Source organism: Engraulis encrasicolus, chromosome 13 (genome assembly GCF_034702125.1).
Source record: "Engraulis encrasicolus isolate BLACKSEA-1 chromosome 13, IST_EnEncr_1.0, whole genome shotgun sequence".
NCBI classification, from domain to species: Eukaryota; Metazoa; Chordata; class Actinopteri; order Clupeiformes; family Engraulidae; genus Engraulis; species Engraulis encrasicolus.
Window position 1 is genome coordinate 20,479,585 of NC_085869.1, and position 25,472 is coordinate 20,505,056.

At 44.2% G+C, this 25,472-nt stretch overlaps 1 protein-coding gene across 1 annotated transcript in view; it reads left to right on the top strand.

The window, feature by feature from the left end:
- Positions 1-25,472, top strand: part of abca12 (ATP-binding cassette, sub-family A (ABC1), member 12) — an 80,933-nt gene that overhangs the window by 33,732 nt on the left and 21,729 nt on the right. Inside the window, exons 32-55 of the mRNA XM_063213426.1 lie at positions 171-274; positions 1,709-1,815; positions 2,816-3,024; positions 3,486-3,565; positions 3,678-3,808; positions 4,578-4,742; positions 5,642-5,806; positions 6,820-7,015; positions 7,391-7,530; positions 8,029-8,148; positions 8,497-8,587; positions 8,863-9,042; positions 9,917-10,205; positions 11,943-12,057; positions 13,056-13,385; positions 14,335-14,404; positions 14,523-14,657; positions 16,984-17,136; positions 17,621-17,801; positions 18,190-18,408; positions 19,128-19,324; positions 21,958-22,115; positions 22,604-22,840; positions 24,938-25,085. Of these exons, the coding sequence (XP_063069496.1) occupies positions 171-274; positions 1,709-1,815; positions 2,816-3,024; positions 3,486-3,565; positions 3,678-3,808; positions 4,578-4,742; positions 5,642-5,806; positions 6,820-7,015; positions 7,391-7,530; positions 8,029-8,148; positions 8,497-8,587; positions 8,863-9,042; positions 9,917-10,205; positions 11,943-12,057; positions 13,056-13,385; positions 14,335-14,404; positions 14,523-14,657; positions 16,984-17,136; positions 17,621-17,801; positions 18,190-18,408; positions 19,128-19,324; positions 21,958-22,115; positions 22,604-22,840; positions 24,938-25,085 (3,920 nt within the window). The remainder of the gene's footprint in view (positions 1-170; positions 275-1,708; positions 1,816-2,815; positions 3,025-3,485; positions 3,566-3,677; positions 3,809-4,577; positions 4,743-5,641; positions 5,807-6,819; positions 7,016-7,390; positions 7,531-8,028; positions 8,149-8,496; positions 8,588-8,862; positions 9,043-9,916; positions 10,206-11,942; positions 12,058-13,055; positions 13,386-14,334; positions 14,405-14,522; positions 14,658-16,983; positions 17,137-17,620; positions 17,802-18,189; positions 18,409-19,127; positions 19,325-21,957; positions 22,116-22,603; positions 22,841-24,937; positions 25,086-25,472) is intronic.

Genomic DNA, 25,472 nt, shown 5'->3' on the forward strand with positions numbered 1-25,472 from the left:
AAAGAGTAAACCCCTAAGACTCATGTCAATATTGTGTTAGCGTAATTGATCCAAAGTCAGCCCCAATTTGCCGCAGAGCCATAATGCAGACCCTTGCTTTGTTATGATACTGCTGAGCTGTTTTGTTTTGAAGTACAGTAGCACAGCTCATTTGGGTGTTCCCTCTACAGACTGCCTATGGTGCTGGCAGACGTGACCAGAAGCCTCCCTGACGGCCTTCCCTACGCCCGCCTCATTAAGAACATAACAGGCAGCCTAGGCAAGGAACCTCAAGGTACAGTACTGTGTGGTGCTATCCAAACTTTTGAAGTAGCGGAGACGTGCTCACACTATCGCCTACTATAAATACAGATTATAACTGGGCGCTGAATCCCACATAATATATTGATGAATGACAATCGCCATTTACACGCTACAGAAGGGCTCTGCCCGAAACGCTTGTAGGCAGACAGAGAAAACAGAGAAAAGTCTGAAGAGTGCTGTCCTTCACTATCCAAACTTTACCTGCCCCATTTTGCCCCATTTTTTATTGGCACTTGGGGTTTTGGTTCCACCATTGCTGTAATTAGTTTCTGTAGTGGTTGTTTTTTTTTCAGTACACAGTATAAGGCAATGATCTTTGTTCATTTCACTCCAATGCGTCATATCCAGCCATGATCACAATTTGTCTGTTGTACTCAGTGTGATTTGGAGCCTAGTGACTGAATATAATGAGTGGGTAGGCATAACTCCCATGGATCAATGCATCAGTGAGCAATGGGTATGTGTGTGTGCTGTGAACGTGTCAGTATGTGCATGCCCTGATTTTTTTGTTTGGTTTAGGAGTGTAATAATCTTGTCTTGCTCATCACAATTTGCCTGTGTAGAGAAAACCTAATGTCAGCATTGGAGAAAACAGCCTCTAATACAGAGCCACTCAGTGGCCTAATAAATCACATTACCCAGGGCTCTGTCTCCTCAAGCAACTCTTGTCTCTCTGTAGTCTTCCAGAGAATTCTTGTTTCCAAGACAGAGTTCTTTTGAGTAGACACCTGAAACAACAGCTAAATCAATGGCAAATAGTTACTACATAGGCCAGATTTTGCGCCCATGTGTGAGTTTTGACATCTCTGATCTACATGACTTTCACAACATGTTTAGCAGGTTCCTACCATGATAGTTCTTTGCCAACTACAATGTCTTCTCTATCACATCAGATTTTTTGTTGGCATGTTGTTCTGTGTTGTTCTTTTGTCATTTTATCATTTCATCCTGAGCTTCGACTTGGTAGTATAGATATAGTTATATAGTTATAGTTGCTCTCTCTTTTCCTGTTTACTGTTCGGAAATGTGCCTTCGTATGGGCCTGTCAAATCCTTCTTTCACCACACAACTTCATACATCACACACACAGTTGGCTTTACTGCAGTTCAGTTCCGTCTTTTTACTGCAGTTCAGTTCCGTCCTTTTGCAGCTGAGATTGCCATTGGAGTGTGGAGAGAGATTGTAATGATGCCCATAGGCATAGGCCCTTGCAAACTACCACTGTGAAAACTCATCTTTTTGTACCGTTCCATGCCCACCTCTCCCCTCTCTCTCTCTCTCTCTGTCTCTGTCTCTGTCTCTGTCTCTGTCTCTGTCTCTGTCTCTCTCTCTCTCTCTCTCTCTCTCTCTCTCTCTCTCTCTCCCCCTCTCTCCCCCTTTCCACCCCTTCTCTGGTACCTTGCAGGCAACCTGAGTATCCTGCTGGAGATGGCACAGACAATATCAGAGTTGCTGATGACTGACATGTGGTCTTCCAACTACACCATGTTACTGCACCGACTCTCATCTCAGGTTAGAGTCACTGGGAAATACAGTTTTTGCACTGAAATGCCTTTAATAACGAATGCAATTTGATCGCATTCTTGAGCGCGTCTCGTATTCCGTTTCAGTGCGCAGTCTCTGTGTGTGTCATACCTTTGTCCAAAGTAGCCTCATAATGCCTGTTGTTACGCTAGTGGAACTTAATATGACTTTATTACCATAGTACTACACTACTACAATATTACACTAGGCCTTTAGTTATGCATTACAACTTGGTCATTGCCATTCTGGTAACAACAATTTCATAACAGGGGTCATGTGTTAATAGACTAAAGCAAAAATATATAAATAAATGTTGCAGATATATTTTCTTTAATAGGGATTTGCTCCATTTATTCTGCACTGTGCCAGCCTGGTGGGTTGTGCATGCATAGACCTACTTACTACTTACTACACCTACTTTGCCATACTGAATGTTTGTCTAATGTCTAAAATGGCAGCGTAACACTTTCATGCACAGCCTCTGTTATAAACCCCAATGTCACCAAAATTTTAATGATCATGTCTTCGTCTATTACTCTTTGTAATGTCATAGCAATGTAATGTTACTTATGTAGTTAAGCTTTCTCTGCAAATAGTGAATAGGATTGCCGGCGATCCCATCTGCATGAAGTGAAAGGGTTACACTCTGGACTCTAAATTAACACCAGCCAACCGGCCAAATGCTGGTGAAACTTCAGTTTGGCTGGTAGAAAAGACCAACTCAGTTGCTACTTTGACCCGTTAGTGAGTGTGTGTTTGGCTAGTAAGATTAACATCTACCAGCCATTTTAGTTGTTAATTTTGAGCACAACTTAGTTGATACTTTGACCCGTTAGTGAGTTTGTGTTTGGCTAGTGAGATTAACATCTACCAGCCATTTTGGTTGTTGAATTTGAGCACTAAAAAAATTAATCTTGAGTACTGGTCACACTTAAGAAAGGCATGATGTCTTGGTGTCTAACTACTGTATGCTCTCTGTTTGCTTCAGCTGTGTGGTGTGGAGAGGCTGGATGCTGCCCAGCAGGTCATCAAGGCGTTCTCCCTGCCCGGGGGGCTGCTGTGCCAGTCGGTTGGACCAGCCATGACCGCCATCCACCAGCTGACCATTAATGTGGCAGGAAACGGCAGCGAACTCTACAACGTGCTCTATGAGCTGTTCGTTGGAGACCCTGCGACCTACGACATCGAGTCTGACTGGTAATTGACTAAGGAATTGGTTTTATTTATAGCCTCGAAATCTAGACGCCCCTAGAGGCCGCAAATTGAATTAGCTTTCAGCTGTAGGGGTTTAGCTCGCTAGGCTACCGGTTTTATTCAAGATTCAAGAGATTATTTTTATTTGTCGCGCAGGAAATTTGTCTTGGATAATCGCAAAGATGCTGCATACAACACATAACACATAACACCCAACACCTAACAAGAATTAAAACACATCAAAACACACACAACAAAATAAATACTCAGTTATTGGTATTGACTACTGTATGGCATGATAATGGTGAAATTGTTATTAATGTGTGTGTGTGTGTGTGTGTGTGTGTGTGTGTGTGTGTGTGTGTGTGTGTGTGTGTGTGTGTGTGTGTGTGTGTGTGTGTGTGTGTGTGTGTGTGTGTGTGTGTGTGTGTGTGTGTGTGTGTGTGTGCTCATCCACATTTTAGGGTCAACGTTGTGTCCAAGGTAATTGGCTTCAATGTAAGCACTTTGGGATCATTAGAAGTAAACACGACTGCTCCACAAGGTACTTGTACAATGACGTCCTATTTTATCATCAATTAGGTGTTGAATAGCGTCCAAAGCACTGGTGGTTATACCGTTTTGACCCATTATCTGTCTTCTGTTTTATTTAACAGCTAGCGTAAAAGTGTCAGATCTACTCCAGAATGCCACCAGCTTTGCGATCGATGTCCATAAATACACACAGCTCAGCCCGGAGATAATTCAAGTTCTGCTGAATTTCACACTGCCCAATAGCAATCTGAAGGTACATATTGTCTCCTTATCCCCCCTCTAGCTCTTGCGCTCTCTCTCTCTCTCTCTCTCTCTCTCTCTCTCTCTCTCTCTCTCTCTCTCTCTCTCTCTCTCTCTCTCTCTCTCTCTCTCTCTCTCTCTCTCTCCACCTTTCACTCTTTGTTTTTGTCCTTTCCTCTTTCAATCTCTACCCACTAAACTATGTTAATGGAACTGTGGTAATGGATCCTCTTGGCTGATTGAAAGCTCACTTATGACGTGTGAATGCACATTACGCCGGCTTCTTGCAATTGTTGCAATTCCGCATGATTTTCTGAAAGAGCTATTCTGTGACTGTCTCACTATTTTCTTTGAAACATGCAATGAGTCACAGCACAGAATATGTGTTGCTTCTACTCTAGCACCGGTTCTATGCATCTAAAGTTCTATCGCATGGTTATGGCCCATTTTTTTGTCTTTACCCCACCCAAATTCCAGTAAACTGGCAGGGTTTTGGTGGTTCATGGGTAAATCCTGGTTCTAACTTGTGACGTGTTGACCCTGCCGTTGCCTAGGCACTGTATGTAGGGCACTTGGTTACTATGCCCATGACCCGGGTTTGATTCTGGCCTGGGTCATTTGCCGATCCTTCCCCGTCTCTCCCCCCACACTCACTTCCTGTCATAATCTCCACTTTCCTATCAATAAAGGCACAATAGCCCCTAAAATATATATTTTTAAAAAGAAATAATAGTAACTTATGACATGTTGCCCTGACTGACTGTCTTTGTCTGTCTTCACAGATTCTGGCCATGTTGACCAACCTGCGCTACTGTACTATGCCCTCCATGATGTCAGCCAATGACACGCTACTCTTCAACGCCTTCTGCCGTCTCAGGCCGGAGCAGTGGTACAACTTTGTCATTCTGTTCGTCCGCCACCATAGTGTGGAAAATGTCATCTACAAGGTAAGAAGGTCCCCAATGAATTTACTTTTGATGGTGCACGGCTAGCACACAGTTCAAGGGTTTGAATAACATCTGATCATGAGAATACAGAAAAATGAAGGCATGGAATTGCATTTCAAAATGCATTTTACTATATACAGTAGGTTTGAAAAGTAGGCCTATGTTATCAAATGATTTAAATTGCAAGAATTAAATTTTACACATAGCTGAAATGACATCTGAACAGTCATTTCCAATAATAAAATGCAAAAGTCAACAAAAAGCGTGTGGTAATTTTGCAGCAAAACTCTTCAATTCCAGCCCTCGACTTCATAATAAAGATTGGTGTTATACTGTGTACGTCATACATTCTTTGTATAGCAGCATGCAGAACTGAGAATTAATTATTGTGAAATGGTTTCCAATTGCTTTGCTGAACCTTACATTGGACTAAATAATAGAGATTGGTATTTTGCGTCATCATTTGTTGCCGAACTAATAAAAGAATGTCCAGTCTGCTCATGGTCCACTGACTCGTGCCCTCTCTCCCTCCCTCCCTTCCCTCCCTCTCTCCCTCCCTCCCTCTGTATCTCCCTCTCTCCCTCTCTTTTTTGCCCGCTCTCTCTCTCCCTCTCTATCTCTCCTTCTCTCTCTCTCTCCCTCTCTCGCTCAAACTCTCTCCCTCTGTTTCTCCCACATTCTCTGTCCCTCTGTCTTTCTCCCTCTCCCTCTCCCTCTCCCTCTACCCCACCCTCTCTCTCTCTCTCTCTCTCTCTCTTCTCTCTCTCTCCCTCTCTCTCTCTCTCTCTCTCTCTCTCTCTCTCTCTCTCTCTCTCTCTCTCTCTCTCTCTCTTTCCCCACCCCTTTCTCTCTCTCTCTCCCTCTCTATCCCTCCCTCCCTCCCTCGCTCCCCTCCGCAGCTCCTGCTGTCCAGTGACATGCAGGGCTTGGTCGGCGTGGTGCTGCAGATGGTGCACTTCTTGACGGACATGATGAACAAGCTGCTGCCTGCCATCCACCGGCTGCAGGAGTACTTGTCCTCCTTTGGCAACCTCAACCTGGTGGCTGACTCAGAGTTCCACAGCGTGAGTGCCGCCCGCCCGCCGCTACTGCCTACTGCCTACTGCCTACTGCCTCATATGGCTCATGGTTTCAATAAAGGAGGCAGCGCCTTGCATATAGACGGTTTTATCCAATATTAAAACATTTTTTAATTATATACTAGAAGGGCCGACAGATGCCTACCAAAACATCAGCAGACCGGAAATAGACTTCGGGCCAGATCATGTCACCCAGCAAGAAGGAAACGTTCCATGAAACCGTCTATATTGTATGTGTAGTAAAAATGCAATATATGCAAGGGGCAGCCTCCTTTTTTTTTAGAAACATTGAGTTGAACATTTGGGCCAGCACCCTCACAGTTTGACAGAGTGACGCCTGCTCCATGCTGAACAATTGACTCATATGGCTCATGACCAGGGATGTCGTACAGTGTGACTTGAGTCACCAGGGCCTCATGTATATAGGGGGCCCACACAGTGTCGGATTTATGTAGATACCAGTATATCGAGTTGATTGTACATAGGGCCCACAATTTGCTGCTATGCCCCTGCCTCACTGTACTCCTCCCCCTCCCCCTTTGCTTGTTGGGCATTCAAAGCCCAGTCCGAGCAGTCACTGATATGTGTTTACAAAGATAAAAGAATTCATCTCATTTGTCAGATGCATAGAAGTATGATATAATATAACATTCAGTGAAATGTGGATTGCTTGCCTGTACTGTGTGTGTGTGTGTGTGTGTGTGTGTGTGTGTGTGTGTGTGTGTGTGTGTGTGTGTGTGTGTGTGTGTGTGTGTGTGTGTGTGTGTGTGTGTGTGTGTGTGTGTGTGTGTGTGTGTGTGTGTGTGTGTGTGTGTGTGTGTGATGAGTAAAAACTGCTATATTTTTTGAGCATACAGTAATTCTTTGTGGTTTTGGGTGTTGGGCTCTGCCCTGTTCGGATACAATTTTCTCTGACAGCATTTTACCTTTTTAATAATGTCTTCACTTGGCACTTCAATGTCTTCACTGTCATGTAATTTGCTCCTTGTTGTGTGTAGCTGGTACGAGGCAAGCGCTCCACCATCTCGAGCAAGTCTGCCTTCGTGGCCATCTCGCGGGCGCTCTGCAGGAACGGCATCATGGCACTCTTTGGCATCTCCAAGCTGCCCATCATGACGGAGAGTGACGCCTCCACCAAATCCGACCACAGCAGAGAAGAACTCATCGAGAAGTTCATGATACCCCGAGATGCCTGTATGTGACACCAATTTACATTCTGTTTCTTGTACTTGTACATGTGTAGTTGCTTTTTGGCTGCGTTTTTTTCATCGACAAAGTTTATTGAATTCAGGGCCAAATATTTTTTTGTGTACAGTAGTTGCATACAATAATGTAGATGTTAGATCAGATGCATTGACTGGCGCTCGTCGCCTGCACATTATATGAATATGAATATGAATATGAATATTAATGTACACTTAACGCCCAATGTTGTTGTTCTTCATGATAATGAAAACAATATCATTTATTCAATATGAACATTTGATCATGGGTTTATTACCATGAAGCAAGCAATGTGTTTGTCTGTTGTTTCGTACAAACAATGATGTCGATGTTGTTGTGCTTCAGCCCCGTTCTGCATGAACTTCTACCTGGACATGGTGAACACGACGGGCGGGGCTGTGGCGTGGGCCTTCCTCAAGCCCATGCTGCTGGGGCAGGTGCTGTACACCCCCGACACCCCCCTCACCAGGGAGATCATCAGGAAGGTAGGTAACCGCTCTCAACACAGAACAGAGACATGGAGCGCTTGGGTTTGTGTGTGTGTGTGTGTTTGTGTATACATTAAAAAATCAAATGTTTTTGGGGGCTTTTTGCCCTTTATTTTGACAGGACAGTGTGAGAGGAGACAGGAAATGAATGTGAGAGAGATATGGGGTTGGGCCTGGGAAGCGACCCAGGTCTGACTAGAATCTGGGTCCCCATGGGCATGCAAGCCCAAATGTGGGGGGCTTAGTGCGTTGCGTGACAGTGCCCCCATGGCATGATAAATATTAATTGACCAATTGACAATGCTTGCAATCTTAAGAGTTGCTACTATCAGAATCATCAGAAATGTATAGATGATGGAGGATCTTTATGTAATCTTGTTATGTTCATGTTTTCTTTCTAAATTAGTTTATTCATGACATCTATCAGTTAAAAACTAATGATTGCTTGTTGTAATATTTTGAACATTTGTATGTGTGTCTTCTTCTCCATACCAGTCGAATGGCACACTGCACCAGTTTGGCCAGCTGAGGTCGTTCTCGGAGGATTGGATCATGGCCTCGTCATACGTGATGAAGTCAGCAGATCTGCTCAATAAGACAATGCCAATGCTGAAGGTTTGTCATTTCAGTTTGACACAATGGGCCTTAAGAAGTCTGCCGTTTTTTGTGTGGCTTGAATTCAGAACATTATTAGTAAATAATTAACGCTTTTTTAGTAACTTTTAGTAACTTCCTTTTAGTAACTTAACTTAGTAACTTAATTAGTAGATTTTTATTTTTTATTGGATTGTGCTGCCCTAACAGCTTATGGACCTAGATGACTAGACTCTATAGGCCATAATTGTGTTTTGTTCGTCTTTAATGTGGGTTTACATGTGAAGTGTGGAGAAGTGTCATGCAAGACAAATTTCTGTGCAAACAGACAATAAAAGTTCAGTTCATGATTTTCTGCCCTATCCACAGAACTCCCTGAGCAACCCATTTGTTCAGAACTTCATCGAATCACAGACAGACATTGACGTCAGCCTCATGAAGGACACTCTACAAAACTTTTGTGAGTGAAACAAGTAAAAGTTTGAATTTGAATGTATTGTTTCGCAAAAAAAAACAAGTAATTGCTGAATTATTTAGCGGTTTTGTGTTTGAGGGGGAGAATATTTTGCCCTCTCATTAATTCATCCTCGAGATACATTATTCATTTAGGGAAGGTCAGGGGAAGTCATCAGGTGACGTGACTCCAAATCGAAACATATGCTGACAGTTTTTGCTGAATAAAAAGTTTGGAAGGCCTTTCGATATTAATTTCCTTCCCGTTTGTGACTTGCACAGCCAACATTACCCAGCTCCTGGAGAAGAACAAGTTCATTGTGGGCCAGATCACCACGCTGTCCACGTTGATGATGAACCTCTCCTCCTGCGTGAACTTCGACCGCTACAAGGCCATGAAGACGGTGGAGGAAATGGACCAGCGAGCGGAGGTCCTCGCTGAAACAAGAGACCTTTACGCCAGTAAGTCAGCCAGCCGCGCCGCTTGAATTAAAGCCTGACAAATTCACTCGGCACCCTTCACACCTTTGCTCCGTCAGGCGTCAGCACAGTCGCTTTTGTTCAGCTACACTGAATGGAGCTGACGCCTCCTTTTTCAGCCCCGTATTGTAAATCTAGCCTCGCTGTTGAGTGGATGGCAGCGGTGCAGAAATATTGTCCATCAGCTGTGACGTCTGAAAGACTATTGCCACAGCCCAAGCATTATTTCACTCAGAGCAAAATAAACACATTTTGTCAAGTAAATGTAAAATTAACATACAATGAATGAGGTAAAGAGAGAGGTTCCAAGGCACTGAAGTCATTTAAAAAATCCTTTATTCAGACATGGACATTCCATGTCTAAATAAAGGACTTTTAACTTGACTTGAAAGCTTTAATGTCCTTAAAAAGGCAATTTGTGTTACAGCTCAGCAGAATGACATAATAAAAGACACAATACAATAAAAGACACATGCAGTACAACACAATAAATAGCTAGACATATAAGTTACTAAATACGTAAATAAATACAGACCACTGGTCAAATGCATCCGATACACAAGGGGATTGCTACAAAGTAAAAAGAGGTCAGTTGTGCCTTAGAACAAACGGACTTCAGAGTGCCTTGTTTGCCATTTTGGATACCGATTGAGCACCTGAAGATTTTTATTATCCCCCAGACACAACTCACAATCTCTCTCTCTCTCTCTCTCTCTCTCTCTCTCTCTCTCTCTCTCTCTCTCTCTCTCTCTCTCTCTCTCTCTCTCTCTCTCTATCTGTCCCTCTCTCTCTCTCTCTCTCTCTCTCTCTCTCTCTCTGTCTAACATACAATGGATGTTTCCTCCTTCTCTCTCAGGTATCATCTTCAAGCTGCCGCAAGAGAACAACAGCAGCCTGCCTGAGAAAGTGGACTACACCATCCGCATGCAGATCGACAACTCCATGAGAACGGACCGCACCCGCAACCCCTTCTGGGTGAGGGACTCGTACATCTCCATGACCAGGACCCAGAGGTACAACCGGGGCTTCATCTACCTGCAGGAGGCCATAGACCGAGCCATCATCGAGACCCAGCTGGGCCAGCCGGTGCAGGAGCCCGCCGTCCAGCTGCAGGCCTTCCCGTACCCCTGCTTCCTCAAGGACGAGTGAGTAGCACAGACAGATAGACAGGCAGGAAGACAGGCAGGCAAAAAGATATGTGTATTACCGCAGAAATACACCAGCGGCGATCTGAGCGAGGCGAGCGACGGAAGTAATTGACTTTGTATTGAGTCGCGCGACAAAAGCGATTCTGGAGACTAGAGCGATTTGCGCGACGAGCGCGACAGTTTGAAGTTGAAATCTTTTCAACTTTCTATGACGCGGTTCGACGACAAGCCGCGACAGCCAATGACTGTATAGGGGTCAGTGACCACAGCCAATGGGAATGCTTGAATGCTTTGCCTTCTGCCTGTATGGACATACTCTAGTCTCCTCAATCGCTCGTATCGCTTGCTGCTGCACTCTGTCGCTTGAATCGCATCGCGCCTGGTCTATTCGCGCGGTTAGAGGCCATGTAGATCACAGTATCCCAAGAGAGACCTGTCTATGCTTGGGCTCACTCATAATGGGTCATAAAATGTCTCATAAGCGTAGAAACACACACACACACACACACACACACACACACACACACACACACACACACACACACACACACACACACACACACACACACACACACACACACACACACACACACACACACACACACACACACACACACACACACACACACACACACCTGTGTGCTTTTTTCTAAGCAATTAGAAAGGATTTACTACAAAGTCACAAAAATATCTTATAATACCAAGCCTCCACCCACTCCCCAGAGACTTTCTTTCTCCAATGAAACTCACCGTCAACACCTGATCAAAGGATAAGCTCATGTACAACTAACGTCTGTTTACATTTTAAACAGAAATCTAAAGCCAGGAATCTCTTGCACTAACACCTTCTCCAACAGTTTTAGATAATGTATTCTCATGATGCATTCATACCTCAACACATACACAAAAACACATTTTTATTCTTATATTCATGCATGTGTGCTTATATTCAAGCATTTAAAGCGCCTTTGAGTGTCATGAAAAGCGCTATCTAAAACCCATGTATTACCGGTATTATTATTATAGTAATAATAATAATAATAATAATAATAATAATTATTATTATTATTATTATTATTATTTACACATGCACAATTACGCACATTTCTTTGTGTGTTTTAATGATCCACAATATGGAGTAGTCCTCTGGCAGCCTTGCGATAAATCCTACAGATGTGACGTAGCGTCGAGGCCGGCATTGATCTGTAGTCTTTGGAAAAAATATCCCCCATTCAACACTTTTAGTATTTCAGCTGTGTGACCCAGTGATGTGCACATATCCCCCATTGAACTGATTTATAACGTAATGGGCGCCTTTCTGCCGATACCATCAACGTGAAATATTTGTGGCACTTCAAAACGCAACGCCGGGTCTATATCTGCAATAATCTGGAGGCCACCCTTTAAGTGTAAAATGGGGCGCCGGGCCCATTTTCCACCCACTTTTCTTTATGATTCAATATGGGGGGACTTAATGATTGCATCTCCCTTGCACTGTAGCATATAGTATGCGTGTCCTCCTAACCAGGGGTGTCGCACAGGGGGGTAAAGTGTTACTGAGTTACCAGGGCCCCGTGTATATAGGGCCGGCCCACACAGTGTCTGATTTATGTAGATATATCACTGGAGGGGGGGGTCCATTGGAGCTGATTGCACATAGGGCCCACAGTTTGCTGCTACGCCCCTGGTCCTGACACGTCCACTAAAGCAAATGGTTGATGTCTCATTTCTCAGGTACCTGGACAGCATTTCCTTCGCCTTCCCGCTGGTCCTCATGATCGCCTGGGTGCTGTTCATTGCCAACTTTGTCAAGAAGCTGGTGCAAGAGAGGGAGCTCCGACTGCACGAGGTGATGAACAGTCTTTGATCACGCGCTCGGAAATAACTGGTTTATAATGAGCTCGGCAGCCGTAATGTGTGTGTTGCTTGCTTATTTAAAAAAATAAAAGGCACTTTGCTGGGTTTTTTTTTTCCATTTCACATTCATTTGCTGCTGTACTGACCAACTTCAAATGAAATGTAATCAGATGGAAATTGGGCTGGTGTGCTAATTAACAGGTGAAAATGTAAAAGGGTAATCTTAGTTTTCATTTTTTTTGGCGAGCAATGCTGAACGAATATGTCTTTTTAGTGTATCTCTATGGAATATTACAGAATGTAATTTGCATGGTGCATACCTAACCTTAACCTTAAGATACGGTGCAAGTACGGTACATCATATAACATTCTTTTACATAGTTTGTTCAACTGTTAAACTGTACCTGATTAATATAGGGGGTGCAAAAGAGTTGTCTTCATAGAATCCATGGACCTTAAAATGAAGTTCAAACACATGCCCTTCCCTTGCACATTACTCCTAACATTTCGTTGCAGTACATGCAAACGATAGGCATCAGTTTCATTTTTATGAACAAGGCCAAATGGTGTGTCCTTCCTCTTGTTCACCCTCCCATGTTGTATCCAGTACATACCCACGAATGATGAAAATCACACTTCTATTAAGTTTCTCCTGACCGCCAGCCGATGCTAGAATGATCATCACATGTAGAGTATTAATACCAAAAAGTCACCTGATGATCCTGGTGACGTGCATGCGTGCCTCCGGCATTTAAGGCAATTTTCTCGTCAGTATTCCAAGGCCTGGCGGTCATCGGAAACTAATAGAACTGTGGTTACATACGTAACCTTCGTTTTCATTCTCATCAGCCAATGCCTAATGAATGTCTTTTATGCCTTTTTACCCCTCCACCTGTTGCATCTAGTACATGGGAATGATGAAAACCACACATTTCATCCTCATGAGCCAATGCCTAATGAATGAACGTCTGTTATTCCTTTTGCATCCAGTACATGCGAATGATGGGCGTCAACCCCGTCAGCCACTTCTTCGCCTGGTTCATCGAGAGCGCCTGCTTCCTGCTGACCACCATCGTCATCCTGACGGCCATCCTGAAGGTGGGCCGCGTGCTGCCGCACAGCGACGCCTTCCTGCTCTTCCTGTACCTGTGCAACTACGGCCTGTCCATCCTGGCCATCAGCTACCTGGTCAGCAGCATGTTCAACAAGACCAACGTGGCCGGCCTGAGCGGCAGCCTCATCTACGTCATCTGCTTCTTCCCCTTCATCGTCGTCATGTCGCTGGAGAGCAACCTCACGCTGGGCGCCAAGACCGCACTGGTTAGTATCGTTTTTTAAACTTCGGCTTTTTTCGCACACCTCAGCTGGCAGGTGCGTCGGACATGGCACCACGGGTCACTCGCCAATAGTTTAAAGAAACTCCCGCACACTGACCATTTCGCTGTTCTTTCTTTAATAAACGACGTTTCGGTACTAGACCTTCATCAGGCAATCTTCTAGTATCTTTTTTTATATTTCATTTATTTATTTATTTATTTTTGATTGTTGTTGGGGCTTTTTGGAATTTATTATGACAGTATGAGAGGAGACAGGAAACGGTTGTGAGAGAGAGATGAGGCTTGAAAATGACCCCGGCCGGACTCGAACTGGGGTCCCCATGGGCAATGTAAGCCCAAATGTGGGGGGCTTAGCGTCCTGCGCCACAGCACTCCCCTACTGGTTAGTATCATGACAGAGCTCTGCCCTACAAAGGCGAAGTGCAGCAACTACGCCAACATTGAAAATGCCTTCAAAGCATTTGGTATTAGGTTGAATATTTTAATGACTGCAAATTTGACAGAGCAGTATCTTTGAAGTGGTACACATTTGGACCATAAGGCTTTGTCACAAGATAGATGGAGAGCACCCTCTCGCTGGACGGAGACCACACTGGATAGTATCATGACCGAGCTGTGTGTTAATGCATTGCATTACATTACGTTACACTTAGCTGGTGCCTTATTTGCTAACTGCAAGGTTCAGAGCAATTCTGCTTTGGCATTATAAGTCTGCATACCCACCCACCCTACCCCTCCCCCAAGGGGTTGAGGCAGTGTCATGCTTACACATGTGGGGGAGATTTTTTGTGCCTTGATGAGATCTTTCATTGTGAAGACAGGTTGCAGAGGGTGTTTTTGCATGGGAATTTTCCATTAAGTGTGTTATTGCTTTCCTCTCATCTCCTCTCTCTTTCTCACCACCCCCTCCCCCTCTCACACACATCTCACAGAGTCTATTTTCACCAACCTGCTTCAGTTACGCCAGCCAGTACATCTCCCGCTACGAAGCCAAGGAAGAAGGTACAGCACAGTAGTAGAGACTGATTAATTTCAGCACATGAAACACATGGCCCAGATGAATTCCCAGGTGGGCCTAGTCTAACCCTCGTCTCCCCGTCTTGTTGTTATTAACTCGCAGGCATCCAGTGGAGCAATGCCTACGTGTCCCCCATGGCAGGGGACTCGGCCTCCTTTGGGTGGCTGAACTGGCTCCTCCTCATCGACTCTCTCGTCTACTTCATCGTGGGTGCATACATTCGCATGGTTTTCCCAGGTAAAATTATTTTTTTGTTGTTGTTGTTTTTTAAACATTTTTTAGGCTTGTACAGTATAGTGGAGGCAAAAATATATTCTAAATGCTTGGGAACATTTGGTAATGCCACTATCTATGGCGAGTGTCTGTACGCTAAACTGAACAGGTTGTCAATCATACACAGTGTATGGCATTTAAACCACTAACCGTTATAGTTACTCAACATTACAAATTCATCCATGATTTTTTCAGTGTCATGTAATCATGGGACAATCAATATGTACTCAGAGTACTCATATATATACTCAGAGTTCACATAACTAAGTGACTAACCCTACTGTCTGGAACACCCTTCAGGCCCTATCTAAATGAATGTGTATCTAATTGTGACTCATCGTTCATTTAGATAGGTCCTGAGAGGTGTTCCAGAAAGCAGGGTTAGGCACTTACGCAGTTATATGAACTCTGAGCAAGTAGTGATAGAAGAGCCCTGTAGCTTTATTTGATTGAAGAATGAACCTAAAAGTCGCTTCTATTAGATGTTTTACGACTCACCCTGGGGTATTGTGGCAGGGTGAGTTACTTAACCACCGTGTTTGAATATGCCTCAGGCCTTACTAACCCACAATTGTCAGTTTCTTTACAAGCACTAGTCATACAAAGAATTGAAATTACGTGTCTTACTTTCTTCCCTAAAGTATGTCTATGTCTGCATGGGAAAGTGAGAGACATAATTTCAATTCATTGTATGACCAATCCATGCAAAGAAAATGACAATAAAACCGACTTGACTTGACTTGAAAATATATGCCTAAATCTGTGTCACCAACATGGTTTCCAAGCACAGGGACTTGTCTAGAAGTATTTTGTTTCAGGCTTTTGTGCTAGTCGTAAAGAGATACCGCCAGTTTTAAGTGTTTTATTATTTAGGGGTCGCACAAGGGAGACAAGATTACAGGGTGAGAGACTGAGTACAGATTTGAAAGTAAGTTAAAAAACAGGAGGTTGCAGAGAAGGGCAGGCCGAGCTGAATACAAAGACTCCCAGCTCAGAGCTCCCTCAATGCAGTAGAGCGCCAGAGAAACACAAAAGAGTTTCAAACAAAGCACACGCTACACGTAAGGAGGAGTGTCTTTGACGAAAAACAGAAAGGAAAAAAAAAACATTCAAAACAGACTTGGCACGGGAGAACACAGGAGAATGTGCATAAAGTCCACAAGTTAGATTGTCTGCAAAGACAACAATCTTAACAAGTACAGTAGACAACAAACGTGAATATCATAAGGGACAGGAACAAACAAAGGAGTGAGGAGAGACAGGTTCAGCTTGGAGGGAGTTGTGACAAATCTGCCGTGGCTGACGCTAGGGACACTTACACACGAATTTTGGCTAAGCGAATTTCTTCACTTACACACAAATTTCGGCACTCATTTCTATGAGGGAGGCGAAGGCAAGTGAACAAGAGCGAAAGCAATATTATTCGACCAAGTTTAATATTATGCGAATGAGGAGCAAATTCCGCCTGTGTCGGCCAATCAAATCAACAGCATAAATGCTTCATTCTATTTGATTCGTCGTGGCGACCTGTTGACGGTTGAGCTGTCGGAGTGGAGCACTGAATTTTGCCTTGCCTCTCTTCGCTTCGCTGGTTTCGCTTGCATGTGTCCCTAGCGTGAGAGAGAACCCTGTGTGACGGTGACGGTGTGGCAAGGTGATGGCAGGACCAGAGTGTGTGACAATGCACAATGGAGTAGACATGCCATTGTTCCTATTAAGACAATTAGGTTTTCATGAGGTGATCCATCCATCCAATTCCTGAAATGATATTTTTAACTACGTGCAAAATGTGAGCATCGGAATAGACCTGTAGTAAATAAATCTATAGTAATTCAAACTAATGAAGGATTTACTAAAATAGTATAATTTTTATGGAATGTTTTAGAAATGCTAAGCATTTCAGGGTTACACTCTGAAGCGTTACACACCAGCTCTTAGACAATCATCACTATAAAACACTTGCTCTGCATTGTTCAAGTTTTTTATGTCAACTTGATGTACTTGATTTTTTTATATAACAGCATACAGCCTTTTACATACATACATTTAAATACAAGCCATTTATAGACTTTCAAATGTTGATGATACATTTTTCCATGTCTCTCAGTTATTGGTGATTGTGCCCTCATGTATTTAAATGTCATGTTAGATCTCATGTTAGAGACCAGATAAACTGGTTGTACTCTTTTCCCCCCTAAGGTAAACAAGACATTTTTGCTCTGGCGCTTGAGTTGAGACATCACTGAAATGTGAAAAATCGTTCTGTTGTCCATTTGTGATTCTCCTTCAGGCAAATATGGGATTCCAGCACCCTGGTATTTCCCAGTTATGCCGTCTTTCTGGCGTGACCTGTTTGGGTGTCAGACGACCTCCAAAAAATCCGCCAAAGGCCTGTTTTTCGCCAACATCATGCAAAAGGACCCAGGATACAACAAAAACAAAGGTAACGATCCATTAATGGGAAGTTCAAACAATTACCACAGTTATGTGCGAGGAATATTCAGAATTTCACATGGAATGGTGGCTGTATTCGGTTTGCGTCATGTAAACTCTTTTTTCATTCCAAATGTGACCATGGTTTGGGAATATTCTGGTTTCTGGACGCTGTTTCACACATGTAAACGGAATGTTTGGAGCTTGTTTTAAACCAAATTCCAAGCCGAATTTGAAATGTGATAATCCATGTTTGTAGTACAGTATGTAACTATGCTCAATTCTCTCTCTCTCTCTCTCTCTCTCTCTCTCTCTCTCTCTCTCTCTCTCTCTCTCTCTCTCTCTCTCTCTCTCTCTCTCTCTCTCTCTCTCCCTCTCTCTCTATCTCTCTCTGTGTGTCATTCACTCAAAACAATCCCTCTGTGCACCGTGTCTACTGTCTCCTTACCTCCCAGACCAATAGTAACTGATTTTGTAATCCTCATGTGCTGTAGGAAACGGCATGTTCCCTGAGCAAGAGGAGGAGTTCCCTGACATGCCCGTCGGGGTGGCTCTACATGGCCTGACCAAAACCTATGGCAGGAGGCACGCCATCCACAACCTCAACCTGGCCTTCTACGAGGGACATGTCACCACACTGCTGGGACACAACGGAGCCGGAAAGACCACCACCATGTACGCACAGTCGCTCACTGATCCAAATTCTTACTGCATATTTTCTGTAGTTTTCTCATTTCTTTACCTTAATTACTGTAAGCATGAGTGCTATTACCATATGCTGAGTACTATAAACTGCATACATGGAAGGCATTTTACAAGAACATGCGGGACATGAAGAAATATCTGTAATGTGGTTTAGTAAATGTACCACCATTCATCATGTTTGTCACTATTAATGAAGTGATGAGCTGTTAAGTCCTTGCCAATGTGGGAATAACATAACAAAGAAACAAGAACTCAACGCTCATTCATTTATCTGCCTTCATTTAGAAATGCACCAATATGGAAAAAAACACATTGCGTGCACTGGTTGTTTCATAGCTCTCACATTATTAATGTGCAGGTCTCTGCTGACTGGGTTGTTTGGCCCCACCTCTGGTTCCATCGATGTGTACGGGCGAGATATGCAGGCCAACATCGATGATATCCGCCGCGACCTGGGCGTGTGTATGCAGTACGATGTCCTCTTTGATGACCTGACGGCCAAGGAACATCTGCTCTTGTACGGCCAGATCAAATCACCCCACTGGTCAAAGGCAGAACTGAACGAGCAAGTGCGCAGGTCAGTAAAGTCACATCTTAATCATATGAAAAAGGATTGCATATGAAAAAATTATACATAATATTACATCTTTGAGCTCCACGTCCAACTCAATTCAAACATGTTAGAATTAACAGTCTGCTGTTAAGGTAGACAACAGTGGGCTACACACAAGGTCTCCTCTTAGATGTAAAAATGCATAATAAGTTTCTCCTCGTCCCACTGCACCTCGGGCCACCTGGCTTTTTAAACAAACTTTCTGCAAAAGCTCTCCACAATTAAAAGTGAAGATTACATAATTATTGCCTCTCAGAATAATTTCAATTATTCTGCAAATACCCCAGTCTCTTTAACCAGCACACCTATCTCCCTATACCTTACCCTCCAGAATCCTTCAGGAAAACAGGCATGTATGCGTGCCATTTATATAATTGAAAACTTTCAGTTTGCTTTGGGATATGTAACATTTTAATCATTAACGGTAGCAATTTTGTCATTGTTTTGCGAATTCCCCAGTCTCTTTACCCAGCACACAAAGTGTTAACACCCCAGACCACTATATTTTCCTGCCCCCCAGGGGGTTTGGCCAATTATTGCAATGCCCCTGTCTGTCTGTCTGTTTGTGTGTCCGCCCACAGTCTTTTACATTACCTGCGGGTGGCGCCAAAAACACATCATTATGTCCATCTAGCATTGGCCAGGTTGCTATCTCTGACTGCTGTTGTTTTTTTATCCTCCAGCATCCTGCAGGAGACAGGCATGTACGCCCACCGCCACAAGCGGGCGTGCACCCTGTCGGGCGGCATGAAGCGTAAGCTCTCCATCTCCATCGCGTTCATCGGAGGCTCCAGGCTGGTGGTGCTGGACGAGCCCACCACGGGCGTTGACCCCTGCTCCCGACGCAGCATCTGGGACATCATCCTGCAGCACAAGAGCGGTGAGTGGACCGCCCGCCTGCCTGAGCCTGTCATATCAGGCCTGCCTACAATAGGCACACACACAAATGCATGCCTGCCTGCCTGCCACTCCTTCACAGGTACTGACTGGCTCTGGGGTTGTGTGTATGTGTTTGTGTGTGTTTGTGTGTGTGTGTGTGTGTGTGTGTGTGTGTGTGTGTGTGTGTGTGTGTGTGTGTGTGTGTGTGTGTGTGTGTGTGTGTGTGTGTGTGTGTGTGTGTGTGTGTGTGTGTGTGTGTGTGTGTGTGTGTGTGCGAGTGTGTGTGAGTGCGTGTGTGTGTGAGTGCAAGTAGAGTGAGTGCAAGTTCTGGCTCTGCTCCAGACCCCACCTGTGTGTCCGTAATGTACGTGCTTGCGTGCGTCTGTGTGTGTATGTGTGTGTGTGTGTGTGTCTGTGTGTCTCTGTGTATGTGTGTGGGCGAATGCGTGAGTGCATGGGTGCTGTGTGTTGTGTTTGGGGAGGTGGGAAGAGGTGAGCTCCACTGGCTTGGCTCCACTCCAAACCCCAGTCAGCCATCCAGCCATGCAGTCATCCTCTCCTACTGCTTATTATACGCACAGCCAGACGAGGGGAATACATTTAAGACTCCTGACTGTGGAGCCTGGCAGTCAAGGGGTGGGTGTGTGTGTGTACAGTTGGTGTGTGTGTGTGTGTGTGTGTGTGTGTGTGTGTGTGTGTGTGTGTGTGTGTGTGTGTGTGTGTGTGTGTGTGTGTGTGTGTGTGTGTGTGTGTGTGTGTGTGTGTGTGTGGGGGGGGGGGTGCGTGTGTGTGGGGGGGTGTACCTTTGTGTGCGTATGTGTTTGATTGTGTGCGTGTGTGTGCGCGTGTATGTATTATTTGTGTGTGCGTGCGTGTGTGTGGGGTGTGTGTGTGTGTGTGTGTGTGTGTGTGTGTGTGTGTGTGTGTGTGTGTTTGTGTTTGCCGAGGTATGAGGGTACGGTGGGACCGGGTGGGTGGGGTGAGGTGGTGTGTACACTTTGTTCTTATCAGGCTCCTGGCTTTCCATTTGGAATTTAATTAAGGGGAAATGGATTTTTTTTCCAAGGTGTGCTTGCCGCTGCAAAGGGAGAAAGCGGCGCGGTTAGGAATCCCACAACAGATGTAGTAAAGTAAAGGGCGATGGCTATCTGCAACGCTCAGCTCCACTCGCTACTACTGTTTAATTATGATCCATAGAGATAGTCAACACTGTTTGAGATTTTTTGAATTGTTTGGGAGGGTATAGTACAGTAAAGCATGATATTCCTTGTGTTGTGTTTCTGTATATCTCTTTTTTAAGTCGTTAATTACCTATGAATAACTCTATTTGTGAGGTCGTCAAAGCCTTTAGCGTCATGTGTATCTGGATGCTTCTCTATTTCTGCTCTTAGATCACACAACAATCATCCTCTCCACTCACCATCTGGAAGCTTACAAAGCCTAGCCTAGCCCACCAAACTGTTATATCACTACTTCTGTCCGTAAGCTTTGCAAGCCCAGGGGTTGCATTGACCACGATGTAGCCAGCTGCTGAACTGGCAATAAGTGGAAACAAACAAGCCCATTAGGTTCATATCAACGCATCTGACTGGGGGTGAGGAGCTTTGTTGCAAAATGGCCTATATCCAAAAAAGAGGAAAAGGAGAGTGCTGCGTTGGGTCAATTGCTTGTAAAAGAATCAGGTGCTCTTCAGAAAGGACATGATAACTTCAGTAACTTGGCTTGTGACTATCTCCAAAATGTGAAGGTCCAAAAAGAAGGTTCCTTGTTGAAAGTGGTAGTCAGAATGATCCGAGGCACACTGATCTTAGTGAAAAAAGTTAAAAATCCTTTATTTTAATGGATAACGCCTACGCGTTTCGACTACAATCAGTCTTCATCAGGGCAAAAATCAGGGCAGTGTGCCTCGGATCATTCTGACTACCACTTTCAACAAGGAACCTTCTTTTTGGACCTTCACATTTTGGAGATAGTCACAAGCCAAGTTACTGGCGTATATCCATTTTGGAACATTTTGGGGAATTGACATTTTTGTAATGGGCATTGCATTGCATTATGCATTGCGAAATGCATTTTATAGATTTAAAAAGTATGTTCTCAAAATATTTGAATGGCAAGTATTAACACATACAGGGTAGATGATAGGACGTCTGAACATCATTGTAATTTCCAATAATAAAATGCAAAAGTAAAAAAATGGCGCTTACGTCGTTTTGCAACAAAACTCTTTCATTTTCTTGTCATGTCCGAGACGTCCTCTGGATGAAAACTGGTAGTTCCTGGTTACAGAACCAATAGATTCAAAAGAAGTTTAGTCCCAGCTGCAATTACTTTCCTAAACAATATGTAAGACGAACTAAAACTTTCAGGTTTACTTATTTATTTGCAACAATGTCTTTTGCACTTTAGCTGTGCCAATAGTGTGGCGTCTCTTCTGCCACGGTCCTGCAGTGGGTGTATGAAGTGTTGTGCTCCACCACTGCAGTTCCGCCCCTTGCATGTTGTATGTTATAAGTCAAATGTCCTTGTGTTTTTTTATGTAAGGACACAGCCATCTTTCTTTTTAAACTGCAAGCCCAGTTTACCTTCGGGAACCAATAAAGTTGAACTGAACTGATATCTGTCTGCCCTCAGATCGCACCATCATCCTGTCCACCCACCATCTGGACGAGGCCGAGGTCCTGAGTGACCGCATCGCCTTCATGGAGCGCGGAGGCCTCAAGTGCTGTGGCTCGCCCTTCTACCTCAAAGACAAGCTCGCTCAGGGCTACAACCTGACGCTCACCAAGAAGGTGCAGTACAGTGCAGTGCCGTACTACTACTACTACTACTACTACTGCGCACAGTAGACCCCTCACTGAAAAACGTCAAAAAGACAGCTAGTTGCTGCCCTTTTCCAATCCCTATGTACTCTGTGAAACACCCAGCGCTTTGCACAGCGTGTTAATGTCAGCCAACCTTTCCCTGCCCTCTCTACCCCCTTGTCTCTCTCTGTATTTCTCTGTCTTTCTCTTTCTCTCCCTCTCTTCCTCTCTCTCTTTCTCTCCTTCCCTCCCTCTCCTTCCCTCCCTCTCCTTCCCTCCCTCCCTCTCTGTCTCTCTCTCTCTCTCTCTCTCTCTCTCTCTTTCTCTCTCTCTCTCTCTCTCTCTCTCTCTCTCTCTCTCTCACTATCTCTCTCGCTCTCTCTCTTTCTCTTTTCCCCTTCCTCTCTCTCTCCCCTCTCTCTCTCCCTCTCTCTCTCTCTATCTCTCCCTCCCTTCCTCGCTCTCTCCCTGACCAGGTGCTGAGCCCCGACTCGGAGGAGCAGTTTGACAGTGCGGAGCTGAAGGCCTTCATCCAGTCCTACTTGCCCGAGGCGCGCATGAAGGAGGGGGAGGTGGGCGACGTGGTGTACAGCCTGCCCCCCTACAGCTCCCAGAACGCGGCCTCCTACCGAGCCCTGCTCACCAGCCTGGACCAGAACCTGGACACCCTGCAGCTGGGATGCTACGGCATCTCAGACACCACCCTGGAGGAGGTGAGACCAGGAGAGAGGGAGGAGAGAGGGAGAGGGAGAGGGAGAGGGGGAGGAGGAGAGGGAGGAGAAGTAGAGAGGGAGAGGGAGAAGGAGAGGGAAAGGGAAAGGGAAAGGGAAAGGGAGAAGGAGAGATGATGAAACTCACAGAAATGGGGTCACACATGCAGGCACATAGACTTTTATAAACACAAACAAGCAGACAAATGTACAGTATGCGTGCACACACACACACACACACACACACACACACACACACACACACACACACACACACACACACACACACACACACACACACACAGACACACACACACACACCACACACACACACACACACACACACACACACACACACACACACACACACACACACACACACACACACACACACACACACACACACCCACACACACACACACACACACACACACACAAGCGCGTGCATGCTCATGCCTGCAAGGATACACAGACGAATGTCCACACACATGCGTACACACACACAAACATGCTGCATTCATATAATAGGCTGTGACAATATCATATATCATATCATATCATATCATATCATATCATATCATATCATATCATATCATATCATATCATATCATATCATATCATGTATGGGTCATTCTATAATTAGAGTAGCATTTAAGGGTTTTTTCTCTCACTCTCTAATATGTTGTTGGAACACCTTTATCTTTGGTCATGGCACACTTTGCAGTAGAATGTTTTTCGATAAGAGTTTGCAAGTTCACAAGACCTATTTCCATCCAGTGTTGCATTCATTTTATTTCAACAAGAGCTTGCATTGATGATAACAGAGCCTTTCCACTATGCAAAGCCTTCTCCAGCACATGCCAATAGTTGGACTCAGCGGTGGGAAATCCATGAGTGAAAATGATGTCTTACTATGCACCCCGAAACACACTTTCAAAATGAGCCCAATTGAGCCCAATGAATCCTGGCATTGTAACATTGGAAAATGGCAATGTCATCAGCAAAGAAAAAAATGATGGAATGCAACTGGTAATTCACTATAATCAGCTGGCCTCATTATTAAAGTACATCCAGTACTGTTGCTGAACCTAGAGCTATGTTTAAGTGATTGCTGATAACAATGACTTCACCCTTCTTGATCAGACTTACATTACATTACATTGCATTTCATTTGGCAGACACTTTATAACCAAAGCGACTTTCAAACGAGGACATAGTCATAGCCAGCATCACTAGCAGATACAAAGTGCACAGGAAATATACAGAACAATAAGTGCAAATGCAAATGCAAAAGAAAATGCAAAGAATCTTTTCCATAACCACAGGATGTCTATTGACATGGTCGTGTAGACACGAGAATGAACTCTCTGCAGCAGGGTGCTTCAAGGAGCATGTACCATCATTTTCACTCATGGATAGGCAATCACAGCATCCAGACCATAACCCCATTGAGAATCTGTGGGATGTGGTGGAAAAAGCCTTGCACATTCAAACGATCAGCAATACATAATCTAAGTGAAAAATTTAATTCAACACTGGATGAAAATTAATCTTCATTGACCTTGCAGACACACATCGAAAGAATGGCATGACAAATGTGTTGCATAATCAAAGCTAAAGGCGTTCTGGCAACATATTAGAGTATGCAAATAGTTTTATAGTTTTAGTGAAAAAGGCGCACATTCAAACATATGTGTGTGCAAAAAAATCACCATGACAATGCATTGCGATACGCATTTTCGTGATATACCTCATCGATTCATAACAATGAATCGCAATACTTATTTTCACAATATGCTGCATCGATTTAAACAATAATTACATTGAATTTGCCACTGGAGTAGTTATTAATATTCCGGTTGTAATGGCAACACTCTCCCAATGCTAAAATGCTTAAATAAAATACATTGACTTATGAATACTACACAGCAACTGGCAAATAAACTGTATTTTTATAATGAAGTAAATATTGCGATAGTACATGAATCACAATGCATCGTGATTGAATCGCATCGTGGCACGTGTATCGTGATGCGCATTGAATCGTGAACACTTTGCCAATACCCGCCCCAATTCAAACATGAGCTTTCATCTTCCCAGGTGTTCCTGCAGCTGACGAAGGACGGCGACGATGACAAGAAGGACACGCCCTGGTCCATCTCTGAGTCTGTGCTTGACAAGGCCGCCTCGCGAGATAGCCTGCCCGACGACCTCTCGGAAAGCAGCTTCAGCTTTGGAGACAAAGCCAGTGAGAGCCTTCCCTGCTTTTAAGAACCATTTTACAGTACATGTATCTCACCCACTTCACCAAGTAGCACTTTTCCTGCTCTGTGATCCGAAAAGCACTTTATACTACCCCTTTGAGCAGCAGATTTTCACGGACTGTTTAACACTTTGCGGCGCACTACATGGATGTACCTTGTCAACCTCTGTGGTCCTCTTCACTTTCTGCAAAACCCTATTTAATTCATTCATTCATTCATTCATTCATTCATTCATTCATTCATTCATTCATTCATTCATTCATTCATTCATTCATTCATTCATTCATTCATTCATTCATTTATTCATTCATGAACTACACACACATGTACATATCTTGTCAACCCCTTTGGCCTTCTTCATTGTCTGCAAA